Source organism: Peromyscus maniculatus, chromosome 9 (genome assembly GCF_049852395.1).
Source record: "Peromyscus maniculatus bairdii isolate BWxNUB_F1_BW_parent chromosome 9, HU_Pman_BW_mat_3.1, whole genome shotgun sequence".
Classification (NCBI taxonomy): domain Eukaryota; kingdom Metazoa; phylum Chordata; class Mammalia; order Rodentia; family Cricetidae; genus Peromyscus; species Peromyscus maniculatus.
Genome location: NC_134860.1, coordinates 101,433,303 through 101,450,742, shown reverse-complemented (window position 1 = coordinate 101,450,742; position 17,440 = coordinate 101,433,303). Strand labels below are relative to the sequence as shown.

Genomic DNA, 17,440 nt, shown 5'->3' with positions numbered 1-17,440 from the left:
TGCCAAAAACTCATCAGGAATTCCTACTACCTGGATCACATATTGAGAACGGTCTTAGAGAAATGGCCCAGTACCTAGTTTCTTGAAACTAGTGAAAGAGGCTGGATATCCTAGGATATCCCAATAGACAAGTTCTTCATGTCCAGACATGTCCTCAAGCCTAGGGTTCCTTCTAAACCCCTACAAATAAGTACCCAACTGGAATGCACTGGATGCCTCAATAGATTATTTAAATTGTGTTCTAGGCTACAGGATTTAGATTTATACAGGTTTTACAGATTAGGTAAAATAGGGGATCTACAACCACTGTGTTTTGAACATTTGGTCAATGTTTTATTTGTTGTATTTGCCATTAACCAAGATAAATATCTAGAGTGGTTGGTAACCACTATACCAATGGTGCCCTGTTGCACACATTGGCACATCTTGCTTGGCAGTTTGGTTTATAGTACATGGAGTTCACTGTTAGATAAGACTAGTGTTCTATTTTCCAGCAACCTACACAACACTTTCCAGCACTTTGAAAGCTAGTCTGCGGGGGGAAAAGGGTTCCAGCTCAATTATTCTATATTTTACAACCATGGTAATATATGTCTTCTGATGAACTGACCTTTAAAGGTTTAAAATAGGGGGACTGTGGACCATGAAGATAGCAAGTACCGAGTCCTCTATAGGCCAAACAAAGAGGAAGGGGGCAGTTACTTTTCTTGCCAAGATAATCCTGGAAGACAGGGCCACCACGTGGTTTTGCCTTACACAAAATTTAGCTGAACTCCTATTGAGAAAGGGAAATACAATGCTACTTTTTATTATAGAACAGGATCCAGGGTATGTCCATCCTCGGGGTCTATGACAGAATTAAAGCTTCACCATAGAGGAGTTAAAAAGGGGGGGGAGGTCTAGAACTAGATAGTTAAGTCGATAGTTAAAAGCAAATTTTTCCCTTTCAGAGGACTGGGGTTCTATTCCAGTACCCACAGCTAACAATCACCTCTGATTCTATTTCAAAAGTATCGTCTGACCTACACATGAACCATTGCACACACACATACATTCAAGCACACACACACACACACACACACACACACACACATATACATAAAATAAATGACTAAGTCTTTTAAAAAGTATGGACTGATTATACATGGCCTCTTGAGTAGTTATCTTTGCTTGGTATGTTACTTTGAATTCTATCAGACACTCCAGTAAAGTTAGGGACCATGGAAAATTAGTTATTGGTAAAACCAAGAAGCTGGTATGGTCACAAAGCAAGAGGGATTTTGGATGACATATCCAACAATCAGTAAAATATCCTGCCTAGGTCAGATTTTAGAAGATCCTGATCAAAGAGCTGCCAATGCAAATGAATTCAAGATTGGGAAAGAAATAATGTAAATAGAAAGCATATTGATTAATTTTAAGGAAAATAAAAAAACAAACAAACAAGAATATAGAGATAGATATCTGGAGACAAACATCTATGTTAGTAACTGTGGTGGTTGCAAGAACATGGTCCCCAAAGGGAGTGGCACTATTAGGAGGTGTGGCCTTGTTGGAGGAAGTGTGTCACAATAGGAGTGGGCTTTGAGGTCTTTTTCTCAAGCTTAACTCAATGTGACAATCAGTCAACTTTCTGCTGCCTTGTGATCAAGATGTAGCCAGCACCATGTCTGCCTGCATGCTGCCATGCTCTGCATCATGATGATAACAGACTGAACCCCTGAAACTGTAAGCCACAATCCCAATTAAATATTTGCTTTGTGAAAGTTGCTGTGGTCATGGTGTCTCTTCACAGCAATAAAAAAGAAAATATCCTAACTAAGACAGTAATAAACAACCTGAAATCAAAGGTAGTCTTTGGTCATTGTCTGTTGAAGAAATTCTTTTGAAGAGAAGTTTTAAGTGTCTGTGATCAGATTGCTTGTCCACTTCTTATTGGTTGCTCAGTCAGATTGTGATGGGGTGAACCTGATTGGGGTGTGGTATATTTAAGGTTTAATCACTGCAGATTTAAAATCCAAGTGGGCAGTGAGCAGAACATCCTAGCTTCTGCCCTGTTTTAAGGCTCCAAGTTCACTGTTCTTTTTAGGACTTGAGGGCTTAGTCTCAATCCTCAAACTGATAAGTCTATAAGAACAACTGATTGGAAACAGACTCATGAATAGAATATAGGACCTCATGGAAGAGTTGTGAACAGGGCCTAAAATGATTGCCCAGTAGTTTAAAACACTGCTCTTATAGAGGACCTGAGTTTAGTGCCTAGCACCTGCAGTGGCTCATAGACACCTATAACTCCAGCTTAAGAAACTCCAATGCCCTCCAATGTGGAGATGGGCATACATATACATGTGTGTGCGCACGCACGCGCACACACGCATACACACACACACACACACACACACACACACACACACACAACAACAACAACAATTTAAATAGCCAATGATTGAGCTTTCCTTTCCCTAGTATCAGGTCTTTCTCTAGTAATCTCTCCTACGTTCATTAATATGGTTGTAACTGGATCCTGTCCCGAAGTGCTACTCTTATCTGATGCTAGATAGTATGGACACCTTATTCTGTGTAAAATTAACTTCTTGGTGGATTCTTGAAATCATTCTTTCTAAAGTATGTTTCGTTTCACTGTCTTTCTGGTAGAGTGTGTTCTCCTTGAAGTGTGTCATTTCCTGGTGACATTAGGACTTTGAATACTTCCTGAGTTATTTAATCACAAAGCAATCCCTTTATCACTCACATAGAAACCACTAAGTAAAGCTTGTGGAATTACAGGATGGTATAGTGGGCACTAGAGACTGGGAAAGAGAAGTGGAGAGCAGGAAGAATTAAGAGAGACTTGAGCTACTAGAGTGATGATGGGTGGAAGAGGATCCTGAGGAGAAGGGTCTAGATACAGTCAATGTACAATATATATGTATGTATATATATGCATATATATGTGTGTATATATATACTTTCTACAATTAGTATACAGCAAAACTGTAGATTAAAAATTAAATAAAATGGAAGGATGAAGGAAAGGAAATTCTTTCTAATTCTGTTTTTGTTGATAAACCTTTTACCTTATTTTCCCACTCTTGTGGTTTCTTCGGTTTAGGACTGTCTTCCATCCCTCCCAGGTCTTCTTCCTTGCTGTAAGGCCCTGATTATTATCCAAGGAAGCGTCATTTTTATTCATTCTTTTGGTTCTTGTCACAATCTTTTCCATTCTCCATACAACATTCTGAGTGAGTGCTACTACATTTTCTGATGTTCTTCAAATCCTTCACTAGACCTCTGCTGTTATAAGCATGAAGAGCAATTTCCATTATGTGTGAGATGCAAGTTCTTAAAGTACCACTCACTTTCTTTTTACCTGAGGAGCAGCTGGGCTAATGGAAATCATATTTATCTTTTCTTTTTTTGGAACTACAAAATTGGAATCTCTGTACCCAATAGCTGCACCTCCAAAATTCTGAGAGGTCCTCCCAATAATTTTATTTAATCTCCTGTATTTGAAGATGCTTTAATTTTTCTCCTGTTGAAGTCCCATCAATATGCATTTGCATAATTTCAAAGGCACAGCATGCTACCACTATGTACGTCTCATTTGGACTCTGCCCTAGAGAGCTCCAGCTGTCTGTGGTCTAGCAGGAGTGTTTTTGGATCTGATCTATGTATGAGATATCTGCTGTGGGATGTTCTGTATGGCAAATGTGTTGCTCTGATTGGTCAATAAATAAAATACTGATTGGCCAGTGGCTAGGCAGGAAGTATAGGTGGGACTAACAGAGAGGAGAAAAGAAAGAACAGGAAGACAGAGGGAGTCACTGCCAGCCACCTCTAGGACAAGCAGCATGTGAAGATGCCGGTAAGCCATGAGCCATGTGGCAAGGTATAGATTTATGGAAATGGATTAATTTAAGCTATAAGAACAGTTAGCAAGAAGCCTGCCATGGCCATACAGTTTGTAAGCAATATAAGTCTCTGTGTTTACCTGGTTGGGTCTGAGTGGCTGTGGGACTGGCGGGTGACAAAGATTTGTCCTGACTGTGGGTCACTCTAGCTACAGATATCTGTTCTCTCTTGCTTTCTCGGGAACTACTGAGGTTATCTAGCTAATATGATGTTCACAAAACCTGAATATCAACCCAAAGGAGCAATAGTTAGGACAGAGCAATTGCCAGCACTATTTGGAAAACTTGTGGCGACAGAACACTGGTGAATTCAGAAATAACTTCTTCTTCCTTCTTCCTCCTATTTCGTGTGGGAAGGATGGGCTGGGGTTGTTGCTGCTGAAGCAAACTTGTGCATTTGCACCTATCAGGTTCATTCTGATAAAGTAACATGAAGGCGTCTACGTAATGCACTTCTTCCCATTTTTCTTTTACCTTGTACAATTCTAGTAGCTAGAGGGCATGATCATCACTGAGGATCCTGTTTCTCAGCCATTTTCCTCCAGAACATGAAGTATACTGAAAGCAAATGATGTTACAAAGAAAGATCATTTTCTTTCTTTTCAGAGGCTCCTAAGTAAAAGCAGTCCAACCCATAGCTGAAAGCTGCAATTTAGGACTAAACTGGAGTTGCTTAAGACATGGAGATAGACAAAACACACCACACAAAACAATTATTCCTGCAGAAGAGGAACAAAAGAATAATCCCAGTAGTTCCTCATAGTTGCTCAAAGCAAGAGTCCTTAGGTCAAACTGCCTTGAAGGTACCTGTGCTTGCAACCTAAGAAACCAAATACAAATGGAAAGAAAGATAATTCTGTAAGTGCTGAGGTGGCTCACACAACTGGTTCAAATCAAATCAAAAGAACGCTGAAGCCTAGAAGTTTCACTACTCAAAAGGGTTTTGTGCCAAAGGTACATTTTCTCCCAAAGAAGAAAATACTCTGAAGCTTCAGGTATTCCTATGGTGTCTAACTTGGTGTGAATGCCCCAACCAACTCACCCTGATCACAAAACTCCTGGCTGGCTCACTGTATTTTTATACAAAACCCAAATATGAGTCAGGTGCCTAATATACAGTACAAACTAAAAATGTAGAGAAATAGAAGCTCAGTGAAAGTTCAAGCAGGAAAATAACAACTGGGAAGGGTAGGGACAAGACCTCAAATCCCCCCCCAGCTATGGCTGTGGATTGTATAAAATGAAAGATCACAGGAATAGAACTGGTAGCCTCGCAAGTTTTAATGGAATCAAGATTTCCAGAATTCTCAAAGTCAGTGGACATCTGGTATACCATTTAGCAATGTACAGTTCTGAAAACTAAGCTTGTAAATTATCCTGTGACATGCTTAGCTTATTTTTGGTACATATATAACCAAAAATGATTATTAATTTGAGTATGAGGCACCTCATTGTCCAGCCCACCACCACTTTATACAAATCCTTCTTTTCTTTACCACAATCTCAGCAGCAAGTTGCCTTTTAAAAACAACATCCTACCATTTTCCTATTCAGAGCTTTGCAAGTGGATACCATTGAGCAAACACTGGAACTCTTACATCTTCAGCTCCTGTTCATTTGACTAGTCACCCACTTCCAACTTGGAAGGCTTCCTGCTATCCTTCCAGTTCCCTGGGCTTGTTCTGACCACAGGACCTTTGTGTTTGCTCCTTTCGCTTCCTAGTATGCTCTGGGATGGTTTGCTCCTTCCTTCAGCCAACTGCACACTTAAGTATTATCTCTTCAGAGAGATCTTCCTGAGAAGCTGATTAATAACACAGCCCATCACACCACACAGCCCATCAGCTCTCAAGATTTGGTTACTTCTGTTGGACATTTATCAAGTTCTGATGTATTTTTATCTCCCTCATTATATTTTCTCATATATAATGACTCATATTTTCTATAAGCACTTCCCTCATTATATTTTCTCATATATAATGACTCATATTTTCTATAAGCACCACTAGTTTGCTTTGTACTTAGAATAATCTTTGTAGTGAATACTCAATAAACATTGCTTGGATGAATTAACTAATCAGGAGGTGATTGACTAATACATAAACTATAATACATGTTGTAGAATCTATTTAGTTAATAGACATAATACTATCTTTTAAAATGTGAGTTAACTGAAACCTTTTATGCATTATACAATTTTATATGAAAATTGCAATTTCTGATTTCTTTAGAAAAATTAAGAAATTTTTATATTTGAGGTTCCTTAACAAATAGCACATGATCCTTATTAGACAGAGATTATCCCAGACCTCATCACTCCTTGTGACCTTCCTGACACCAATGACTGGCTTGCACTGGCTACCCCTTTACTGCTTTCTTACTTTGCCTGGCCCCGTAAGTTTCCAAAGCCCTACATTAAGTACACATGTGGAAATTCTCCCAACCTTTGTTCCAAATATCTGTGTAATTTTTCATATCCAATTTAGAAATTAAATCGGTCTTGTGTTCATTCTTCCAATCTCCGTCATAATGAGACACACTCTGTAGCCTGTGGTGCCACGCTGATCACACAACAATCAGGCGAGCTTGACAAACTCACCAGAGTCTCCATTACTAGTAAAAGGGGAAAAAAATCCAACTGTGTTTCAGAATACTTCTCACTTTTGTAAGGTTATTTTTAAAAAAGAGTTTTCAAAACCCATAGATTATAAATATGTTTCCTTTATTTTCAAAATATCATGAATATGAGATCCAGATGTCTACCTAAAGTGATTCATTTACCAGTGGGGGGCACCCAGTGTCTCAGAAGGAAAATGGCTACATTTAGTAAGTAGTAGAGGTTGAAGCCAGACAAAGAAAAATACAATGTGTAAATAAGGAAAGAGAAAAAAAAACCACATCCTTTTGCTCAGTACCTATGTGTTTTAGCAGCATGAATATTTGCCAAGTGCCTGCTGTATGTCAGACACCATACGAAGCAATTGAGGAACTCATACTCAGTCTCACACTCCAGAGAGTCAGACAGCAAAAACCAAACAAGCAATAAAGTAACTTTTATTTGCAGTAAGAGTGAGTAAGAACCATAATAAAAAGGGATGAGAAGGCGGGTAGACAGGCCTGGCCAGCGGCTGGAGTAGAAATGTGATCTAGGTAGGTCCTGTGAGGAGAGGCAATCTGAGCAAGGCCTGAAGGAGGTGAGAGAAGACATCTCTATCTGTAGTGAGAAGAGTGTGGGATAAAGAATGGCATAGTCCAAATACCCCGTAGCAGGCACACAGCTGGTGTGTTCAGGGAGCAGTGTGGCTACTCTGGCTGAGTTAGTTAAATGAACTGACTACTGATAAGAACAAGACCTTAAGTCTTCATGATGCTCTCTACAGAGTACTATCCCACGGCAGGCAGTCCAGTCTTCTCCATACAAGACTATTGATTTTTTGGTTTAATAAACTTATATTTTAACATGGTCATGACCTGAGGCTTAAGGCTTTATTAACTATGCAGGTTCTATTTTTCTAAAGGGACAATAAGCAACCGGAGCCACTGGCTTGCAGATGAGACCCTGACAAAGCCACCGTCTACATACAATGAACTCACACACAGGCTACCCTTGTGTTGTTCCAAATGTAGTCTCCTGTTGTACATATGGACACAGGTGCTTTTCAAAGGGCAGTCCTTCCCTCTGCCTGTTATGTGCTAAGAGATCAATTCAGAGGCAGCTTTAGGAAAGCCTCTCTAACAGAACTTCCTGTCTCCTCTATGCAGCTGCTTGCAGAAGACTGGCCATTTGGAGCTGAGATGTGTAAGATGGTGCCCTTCATACAGAAGGCTTCTGTAGGGATCACTGTGCTGAGTCTATGCGCTCTAAGTATTGACAGGTAAGAGTCTATTCTAAGGCCAAGGAGATCCTAAATACCATATAACTGCTATGTGACTTAGGGGGTCAACTGTGCAATTCAATAAAACCAAGCTCTGCCTGCTTGAAAAATATCTCTGTTTACATCTTCAGATATCGAGCTGTTGCTTCTTGGAGTCGAATTAAAGGAATCGGGGTTCCAAAATGGACAGCAGTAGAAATTGTTTTAATTTGGGTTGTCTCTGTGGTTCTGGCTGTCCCTGAAGCCATAGGTTTTGATATGATTACGACAGACTACAAAGGAAAGTCTCTAAGGGTCTGCCTGCTTCATCCGGTTCAGAAAACAGCCTTCATGCAGGTACGTTTACCTTCTTTTTCTTTTGGCACTTCCCTTATAAATATTTAACTATTTTCCCTAGTTCCCCACCTTGGTAAGCTATTGATTTATGACTACCTTTGGCATAAATTAAGAGTTTGGATCCCAAGACTGTGAGGTTAACCATTACTAATGACCCAACCTACAAGAATCAGGATAATTACTTCTCCAAGAACACCCTAGATAGCAGGGATCCAGATAAATCAGGTTCCTACAAGAATGACTGTGGCTTTATAGCTTTTGTATCTAAAGTCCCATGAAGATAGATCACTATTGTATAACCTACAGAAGACAACCCAACACTGTCAGAGAAGCAGTGGCTTAAACTATATTTAAATAGAAGATACCTGATAGTATGGATTTGGAATGGCAGCCTGTCTCTTCATCCCTTTATGTGTGTTTGTGTGTATGTGTGTGTGTGTGTGTGTGTGTGTGTGTGTGTGTGTGTGTGTGTGTAAATAATTTTGGCCATCTATTAAAGAACTCTTGATCAGAAAATAGGGAAAGAAAAATGGGGATATTAGTCTCTAAAAGACAGATCCTAAGTATAAGAGTCTTTTCAACAGAATTGGTTAATACAAAAGGGGTTGGTCTAATTATCACCAAAGACTATTTTCTATTTTACATGCACAAAGGTTGTATAAACTTTATGAACTATGCATTCATTAATAAGTAAACACACACACACACAAAGATGATGCCAATGTGAAATAGAGAATGAGGTTGTTGTTTACTAAAGGGAGAGTACCACATCGGAAACAAAATCCTTTCTAAGGTGGATATATCTGGATTGATAATGTTTTTGAAAAGGTAACAGCAGAAATGAACACAGGAAAGGTAAAACTCACAAGCATTTTTTAAATTAACGTTACATGTATACACTATGAACCTGAATGGCTAATACAGATCTCTTCACGCCTGTTTTTCACACTAAACATACTTAGTAGAGAGGGGACACTTCACCCAAACACTGTGATTTGTTACATACTTAACACTAATAATACCTAAAATTTGAAATACTTGGTTATTCAATGCTTTATCTTCACATAAGAATTTTGCTCAGTTGCTTAAATCTACTATACTGTCCCAAAGAATTAAAATTATGTCCTGTAATGTTCATTTCATTTAATGCAGTTCTTTAGTTGTGTTTTCAGTAGATATGACCCAAGAAATTCTATGAAATATATGAAAGGCCTGTTATAAAATCATTGCGCTTTTATGAACATATTTTGCTTTTAGTTGACATTTGATACATAAGGTTTTTTTTTTTAAAGAAGGTATTGATCATAAAAATTCTCCCTTCTCCATAGTTCTACAAGACAGCCAAAGACTGGTGGCTGTTCAGTTTCTACTTCTGCTTGCCACTGGCTGTTACCGCTATCTTCTACACCTTGATGACCTGTGAAATGCTGAGGAAGAAGAGTGGCATGCAAATCGCCTTAAATGATCACTTAAAGCAGGTAAGAGGAAGCAAGGGTCTAGTGGGTCCATAATTACAGTCACAAAGATGAAATTCAAGATGATGGAGATGTGGATAATGATAGCTAACATGAGACCTTAGAACATAGTTTCACTTTCTTCCTTCATTCTGCTATTTTTGTAACAAAGGACATTTTATGTTACTTATTCAGAGACTGTGTATTCATCTAAAAGGATCTAGAGAGAACTATTACCTTTTGTTGTTTTGTTTTAAGATAGAAGCTCAGGTAGCCCAGGCTAGTCTTGAATTTAAGGATGACCTGGAACCTCAGATCCTTCGGTTTCGGCCTCCCAGATGGGATTACAGACCTGCACACGTTTGAAACACACACGCACACACATACACACAACAGTCACACACATACATAGTATATATGTATATATAATATATAATTTTTAGACTTATTTTATGTTGGATGAATGTTTGCCTACATGCATGTGCACCACATGCCTGGTGCCCATAGAGCTCAGAAGGGGGCATCAAATCCTCTGGAACTGGAGTGATTGATGGTGGTGAGCCACTATGTGAGTTCTGGGAATTAAACCTATGTCCTTTGAAAAGCAGCAAGTGCTCTAAGCTGCTGAGCCATCTATCCATCCTCCCAAAACCTTACTTTTTAAAGATGAATCCCTAGCAGTTTTAATTCTAATTCACACTATGTAGTTGAAAGCTCATTGCCTTGGGTCTTTGGTTCTGTAAATACTGTTAAATATCCTGTTTGAGGAGAGTGTGTGCTGTGAATGCCAAGGGGTAGCTTCACACAGGCTTGTGGTCCTATTTCAGAGACGAGAAGTGGCCAAAACGGTATTCTGCCTGGTCCTGGTTTTCGCTCTCTGTTGGCTTCCGCTCCACCTCAGCAGGATTCTGAAGCTCACGCTTTATGACCAGAGTGATCCTCACAGATGTGAACTTTTGAGGTAAGAAAGGAAGACTACCGTGGACGTGGGGCACATGTGACATGAAAGGGGAGGTGGTGACTATTGGGGGGGAAAAGAGTCCAATGAGCAGAAGATGGAGGGGAGGGGAGGGTGCTGAGCGAGACGGGTGAATAAGAGCAGCATGTGACGACGTGTGTGAACACCCAATGATGAAACTCATCTGAATGCTAACTTAAATTTTAAAAAATAGAAAAATAGAAATAATTGTGTAATTGCCATTCAGATGTCTCTCCGTCAGTCCTCCTAACAGGCGGGAAGAATACTATTTTCTTATCCTTAGAGGCCAATTAAGACTCACAATTTTACCTTCACTCCTGTTTTGGATGGACAAATAAAAGAGATGTAAGAAAAGTCTGGAAATATATAGGCACAGAGTTGTCAAAATGATGGGTGAGTGGCAAGAGGAAACGTACCAGATCTGAGTCTTCAATATACACATAAACCTTTTCTTTTCTGAAAGTCTCATCATTTCCAAATGAGAGCTTTATTTTTAAAAATAGAGCTGGATATGGAAGATAAAGATAGGAGAGGGCTGAGTAGATGACAAGGACTGAGTCAGAGGAGAAAGGCAGGCAGAGAGGTGAAGACAGATACCTTCACTAGCAAATTAGTGGTTAAACTTAAATTGTTGGATGTGGGTGATTTTGGTTTTCTTCATGAAAACATAAAGACATGCATAAACTATATACTTGAAGACACATAATTTTTACAAGCACATTTTGGGCTTCTTGCAGCTTTTTGTTGGTTTTGGACTACATTGGCATCAACATGGCTTCTTTGAATTCCTGCATTAATCCAATTGCTCTGTATTTGGTGAGCAAAAGATTCAAAAACTGCTTTAAGGTAAGATAATACTCTAAAATAAAACATTTCTTGTGATCTGGCATCAAATACAGGCCTTCAAAACCACTAATATTTTTATCTAGAGAGAGCTGGCAACTTGATAATTTTCCCTGCCTTGCAGCATATATGATGTGTTTAAAAATCACTTTTGTATACAAAGCACTATAGTATATATTTGCTTGTAAATCCTTGTCAACATCACCCATTAGTGAGTAGCCACTCACTACCACTATTGGAATTGCTCAGATTAACAAAATTACATGCACTGATAATCAGTGTCATGTAGTGAAACAAGAATGGAACATAATGAAATGCACTCTTCCTTTGATTTTGGTAGATTTTTTTATTGTTCAGCTACAATGTCTGTTATAAATAAGTTAATTGTCTTTTCTTATGTGCTATGGGAATAAAGTCAAGGGCTAGGAGATGCCTCAGCAGGTAAAAGTGTTTGCTCTGCAGGAATGTCTAAGTTCAAGTCCCCAGAACCGATATAAATGTCAGGCATGCTGTGCTGGGCACAGTGGCACACATCTTCAATCCCAGCACTTGGGAGGCAGAGGCAGGCAGATCTCTATGAGTTCAAGGTCAATCTCCTTTACATAATAAGATCCGATCTCAAAACAATGAGAGAGAGAGAGAAAGAGGACAAAGTTGCTCACATGCCTATAGTTGTAGCGCGGAGATGAGAGAGGCAAGAGGATTGCTGGGGCTTGATAGGCACTAGCCTAGCTCCAGGTTCAGTAGAAGACCATGTCTTGAGGGAATATGGTGGAGGGGCCAGATTAGAACTCTCAATGGCCTTCTCTGGCACATACATCACAGACACAGACACAGACACAGACACAGACACACACACACACACACACACACACACACACACACACACACACAAATAGCAAGTATAAAAAGTTTAAATCATTTCTACTTCATCTTTTATACCTTCTATGTATAGTGGCAATATGTCGCTCCATGCAAAATATAATTACACCTTACTCAGATGTTGGCACTATAGCACTCATCCATCATTCATTCTCTCAGTACTCCAACACCAAGTAAAACACGCTTCCTCTCACATGAGAATGAGGTATTGTCCCTGGTATCTCATTATTTGAAAACCAAAATTCATTTCATTGTAAACACTAAATAAGCTAAAAGTGTCTTTGTCCATTCATGACTCTGACATTAGGGGTAGAAGAGAACTTTTATCAAAACCAAGGCCCTTCTGTACAGAACAGAAAACCTTCTATTTCCCGTAGACTCATAGTCTATCATAAAATAAACAGAGTGAACAAAGTTTTAAAGGATTTAAAACTCTAGTGAAAAGTGGAAAAACAAAATCAAGATGTTTGCCTCCTTTATATTCTTATTGCATAATAATATTGAAAGGGCCTGTGAGAGTAGCAAGTATGTTAAAATAGCAAGGCGATATTAAACTTGCTGACGTGTGGAGAGGTGTATGTCAGGGTCAAGTGAGAAAAAGCAGGTAATGGAGCGTGTGCACATTATACACAGACATAAAAACACAAGCAGGTGCACAGTTGTCATATTTCTGTGCTCAGAGGGAAATGCTTGGCTTTCACAGTTGTCACAGTTTTTTTTAAGTAAATAAGAAAATATCAAAAATTAAGAGTGGCTTTGGGGGCTAAAGAGATGATTGAGTGGGAAAGATCAATTGCTATGCAGGCTTGAAGATCTGAGTTCAAACCTACCATGGAAAAAGCCAGGCTTGACTGCCTATGCCTGTAATACCAGCTTTACAGGATGAAGACAGATCCTAGAGACAACCTGAGCGGTCGGCTGGTCAGACACCCTGAGCTTTGGATTCAGTGAGAGGTCATGTCTGAAGGGCATAGGGGAGAGTACAATAGAGAAAACAGCAGAGACATCCCCCTCTGGCTTCTTATGTCCACATTTGTATGTACACACACACACACACACACATATATACATATACATATATATATACATATACATATATATATATGCAAACACACACACACTAAAAAATTGAGTGGACGTTTTTTGAGTAATGTTAATCACATAAGTTTTTTTCCCTTTTTTTTAATTGCAAAAAATCAGCACATGCCACCAATGCAGTCATCTTTTCAGTTTCTAAAATTGTATTTATTATTACTGTGTGAGTGTAATATGTGTATGAACATAGATGTGTGCACACTATGGTGCACAAGTTCTGCAGTGTGTGTGTGTGTGTGTGTGTGTGTGTGTGTGTGTGTGTGTGTAGACAACGGTGTCTGTTCTCTTTCCACCATTCATTCTGGCACTCAAACTCAGGTCGTCAGGTTTTTACCCAAAGACTCATCTTGCTGACCTTAATTACATCATTTTTGAGGGGGAAAATGAGTGGATGTGGAAGGGCAGGGCCAAGAACCCTACCCTTGCAAGGAAGAGTCAGAGCCCCGAGAGCAGGAAGAGTGGTGGCCTCAGGACTGAGTAAACACATAACGGTTGTTCTGTTTCATACAGTCCTGCTTGTGCTGCTGGTGCCAAACATTTGAGGAAAAACAGTCCTTGGAGGAAAAGCAATCCTGCTTGAAGTTCAAAGCTAATGATCACGGATATGACAACTTCCGTTCCAGCAATAAATACAGCTCGTCTTGAAGGAAAGAATATTTGCTTAATCTCATCGTCCTCATTTTAGACAGATATCATTGGAACAAAATGAAACCTTCGCCAAATCCAATGGAAAGCAGTGTTTGCAGAAAGACATGCACAGATGTAAGAGGGATTATTTTCAACAGTTGTGACTTTTAACACCTGATATTCATAAGCTGTTTACAACCTAAGAAAGCAATGAAAATGGATGAAGCCTCCGTGGGAAGCACTTAGATTTTTAGTCAGCACTTCAGCACAGCTCTTAAAAGCTCCCAGTATATTCATAGGCCACTTACATTTAAAAACAAGTTAACTCAGAACTTCTCTTAAGGAGTTTATCAACCAGTCATATGAATCTGAGTCAGGGAAAATGTGACATTGGGAAAAAAAGTTTAAAATGACGTTTCAAGTACTCAATTTGAAGCTTAAAATAAATCCATTAATAAACTTTTTATGCATAATGCCATGCCATTTAAATTGTAACTGTATGTGAAATATGAAAGCAATGTAGTTGGTGTACTCTTTGGGTCATTACAAACACCGAGATGATCAGAAGCGGGTATAAGAAAGAGAGATGGGAAATGTTTGGAAATCATTATGCTCTTTACATTCAAATAAGAGCAAATGTCACAGAGAAAAAAATGGGGATGTGTGAGCTGCTCTCACTGAGACTTCTGAACTTCCCATTCACACACACTAAAGAAAAACACAGAACAGAACACTACCTATGATTTCTCATGGTTCTTTCAAATATCCTTCCTTTTGATTAGTTTCATCATCTGTAAATACTTAGTTACATGCACTACATGTAGATGATTTAACAAAGGGCAGGTCCCAGCATTCATAGCTTTATGACGAAGAAATGCCAGTAACCAGGTAATAGACAGAATGTGAATTGCCCGGTGCAGTGTCCACATGGCAAAGAAGCAAGGCGCATCCTTCCAGCCGTGCTACGGTTAAAATGGTCACAGCACGATATGATAGTTAAAACACCATCTTTTAGAGTCATAGAAATTAGTCACTGTAACCAGCTATGTTGGAGTTATATTGCTAATTTTTTATGTTATTTCTGGAAAAAGTCAGTAGAAAGGTGATCTGGACATGGTGCTTTTTCTAAAACTTAGAGGCCAAACTGCTTTGGGAGACTACAAAACGCTCCACACTGTGTGCGTTCTTAATCTGCTTCCCCGACATGCCCTAGGTTCACTCCGGATGAGCAGCGTGTGAAGAATGCCCAAGAGAAAACCAAGAGAGAGGAAATGAGGTGGGGTAGGAGGAAGCCTGTGGGGGAAGAGTCCCATTCTTAGCCCTGCCTTCGTCACGGCTGCGTCATATCAGAGCGAAAGGTCCTGGGTTGGCTCCAGCAAAACACAGTGCAGCGTTCTCAGGGTGACTGGGGAACAAGTCAAGCCCGAGAGCTTTAACTTTGTCTTAAAATATAACAGAATTTCCTTTTCTTTTTTTTTTTTTCCTTTTAGTAACCCAGGCCACATGTTGAAAATGAGCTAAGAATGCAGTTTTCTGCCAAAATCTACTGTGGCAATACAATAAACCCAAATACGACAATGAGGTTAAAAAAAAAAAAAAAAAGGACAATAATGAGCTGGCATGCCACAAGGACTCTGCTTAGGAGTCACCCAGAGTTCTGGTTTATGGGTTGTGTCTCATCATTTTTTATAAATACTTTTCATCATAAAAAACATCCCAGATTTTCAATTTTCAATTAATTATGGGTCTCCAGCACTTTCCCAGTGTGAATGAACGTGTTTTTAATTCCCATTATGTTTTAGATGGATTTTATTGCTGTGTACTAAGTTCTTGCATCTTAATGTCCTTCTAGTTTAACCCAAATGCTTTTCCCTCTAAATGTCAGACTCGTGAGCAAAAATCATCTTGCCAAATTATGAAATGGCATAAGTAAACTATTCATACAGTATTTGCAATACAATTGCATTCAGTGGCTTTTTTTATTCAAAATTTTAGCATACAGATAAAGGGTGATAAGAAACAAACATAACCTCTGAATAATTAAAAATCAAGATAGGAAAACATGCCACCTTCTAACTTTAAAGCATATTTTCTAATATTCAAGCTGCCTAATCTAGTGACGCATAAAAATAGTGTTAATAAGGATGTTTTAGATCAAAAAATTGATAAGTGATTTTAACCTATTTTCTCCTCAATTACCAGTGCTAATGTTGGTCTGTGTTCAAACATTTCTTATATCGACAATGTACAACAGGCCAAGGAACACTGTTTTCATCGAAACTTGGGTTTGTTGTATCTAACATACAATAGTAGTATAGTTATGTAAAATAACTGTGTTTTGTTGTGCTATGGTCACTTAAAGTGGCAGCTGGTATAATTGCTGACTTTGTATTATGTGAACAAACCAATAAACATTCAATTCATTTCCAAGAGCAGCTCATCTTTTACTATGTGGACATTCATCAATTCATACTTCTTAAATGGTTAAAAGAATAAGGATGCTGTAAATAAACATTATTTATGTTAAATATATAATTATCAAGGAATGAAAGCTAAATTAAATGCCACGATTCTGACTTTTGCTATGTTTCATTGTTTATATATAGCCATCCTTTACAACTGATTATCTTCTTGACAATCACTGGGATCTCTACCTTTCTTTGTCTGCATAGCTTCTTTTGGAGGCTTTCCATCTTTAAGTCTTATTGTGCTACATTAAGGATGACATGAGACTTGGGGATTACTCAATGCATTTCACAAGCAGCCTTTTAGTGTTGACTATGTGCATGGTAGAATAAAATTATTATAGGCTAAGCACCCCTCATCAGAAAATCTGAAGTCTGAAATACTCCAAAATCACAAACTTTTTTGAAAGTGAAAAATTCCACATTTGATCTCCTGCTATATAATACAGTTAACATCCAAATGAAACTAAAAATGTCAAATAAAATGACCTAAATATAAAACAGATAATTGTAAGTCCAAAGGACCAGATCCTCGCATCCCAAACTTGTAGATGTAACCAACCGTCTTATTAAATAAGAAACACAGAACCAATGTAAAAGAGAAAGCCAAAAGGTCAGAGCTCAGAGCTAAAATCTTACCCTTCCTCCTGCGGTGCTCCTACTTCTCCGAAAGAGACCTACTTCCTCTGTGTATGTCTTTACATAGTCTTTCTGTTCTGCCTTCTCATTGGTTGTAAACCCAAACACGTGACTGCCTCGTCACTGTCTGTATGTACAGCCCTCCAGGTCTTAAAGGCATATGTCTCCAATGCTGGCTGTATCCCTGAACACACAGAGATCTACCTAGCTCTTCTACCAAGTGCTGGGATTAAAGGCGTGCGCCACCACCGCCATGCTCTTGCTATGGCTCTAATAGCTCTGACCCCCGGGGCAACTTTATTTATTAACATACAATTAAAATCACATTTCAGTA

The 17,440-nt window shown here is 38.9% G+C and overlaps 1 protein-coding gene across 1 annotated transcript in view; it reads left to right on the top strand.

Moving 5' to 3' along the window:
* Positions 1-16,432, top strand: part of Ednrb (endothelin receptor type B) — a 29,370-nt gene extending 12,938 nt beyond the window's left edge. Inside the window, exons 2-7 of the mRNA XM_006977975.4 lie at positions 7,674-7,786; positions 7,918-8,122; positions 9,451-9,600; positions 10,404-10,537; positions 11,293-11,401; positions 13,886-16,432. Coding sequence (XP_006978037.1) covers positions 7,674-7,786; positions 7,918-8,122; positions 9,451-9,600; positions 10,404-10,537; positions 11,293-11,401; positions 13,886-14,020 — 846 coding nt within the window. The 3' untranslated portion in view covers positions 14,021-16,432. The remainder of the gene's footprint in view (positions 1-7,673; positions 7,787-7,917; positions 8,123-9,450; positions 9,601-10,403; positions 10,538-11,292; positions 11,402-13,885) is intronic.
* The last annotated feature ends 1,008 nt before the right edge of the window (positions 16,433-17,440 follow it).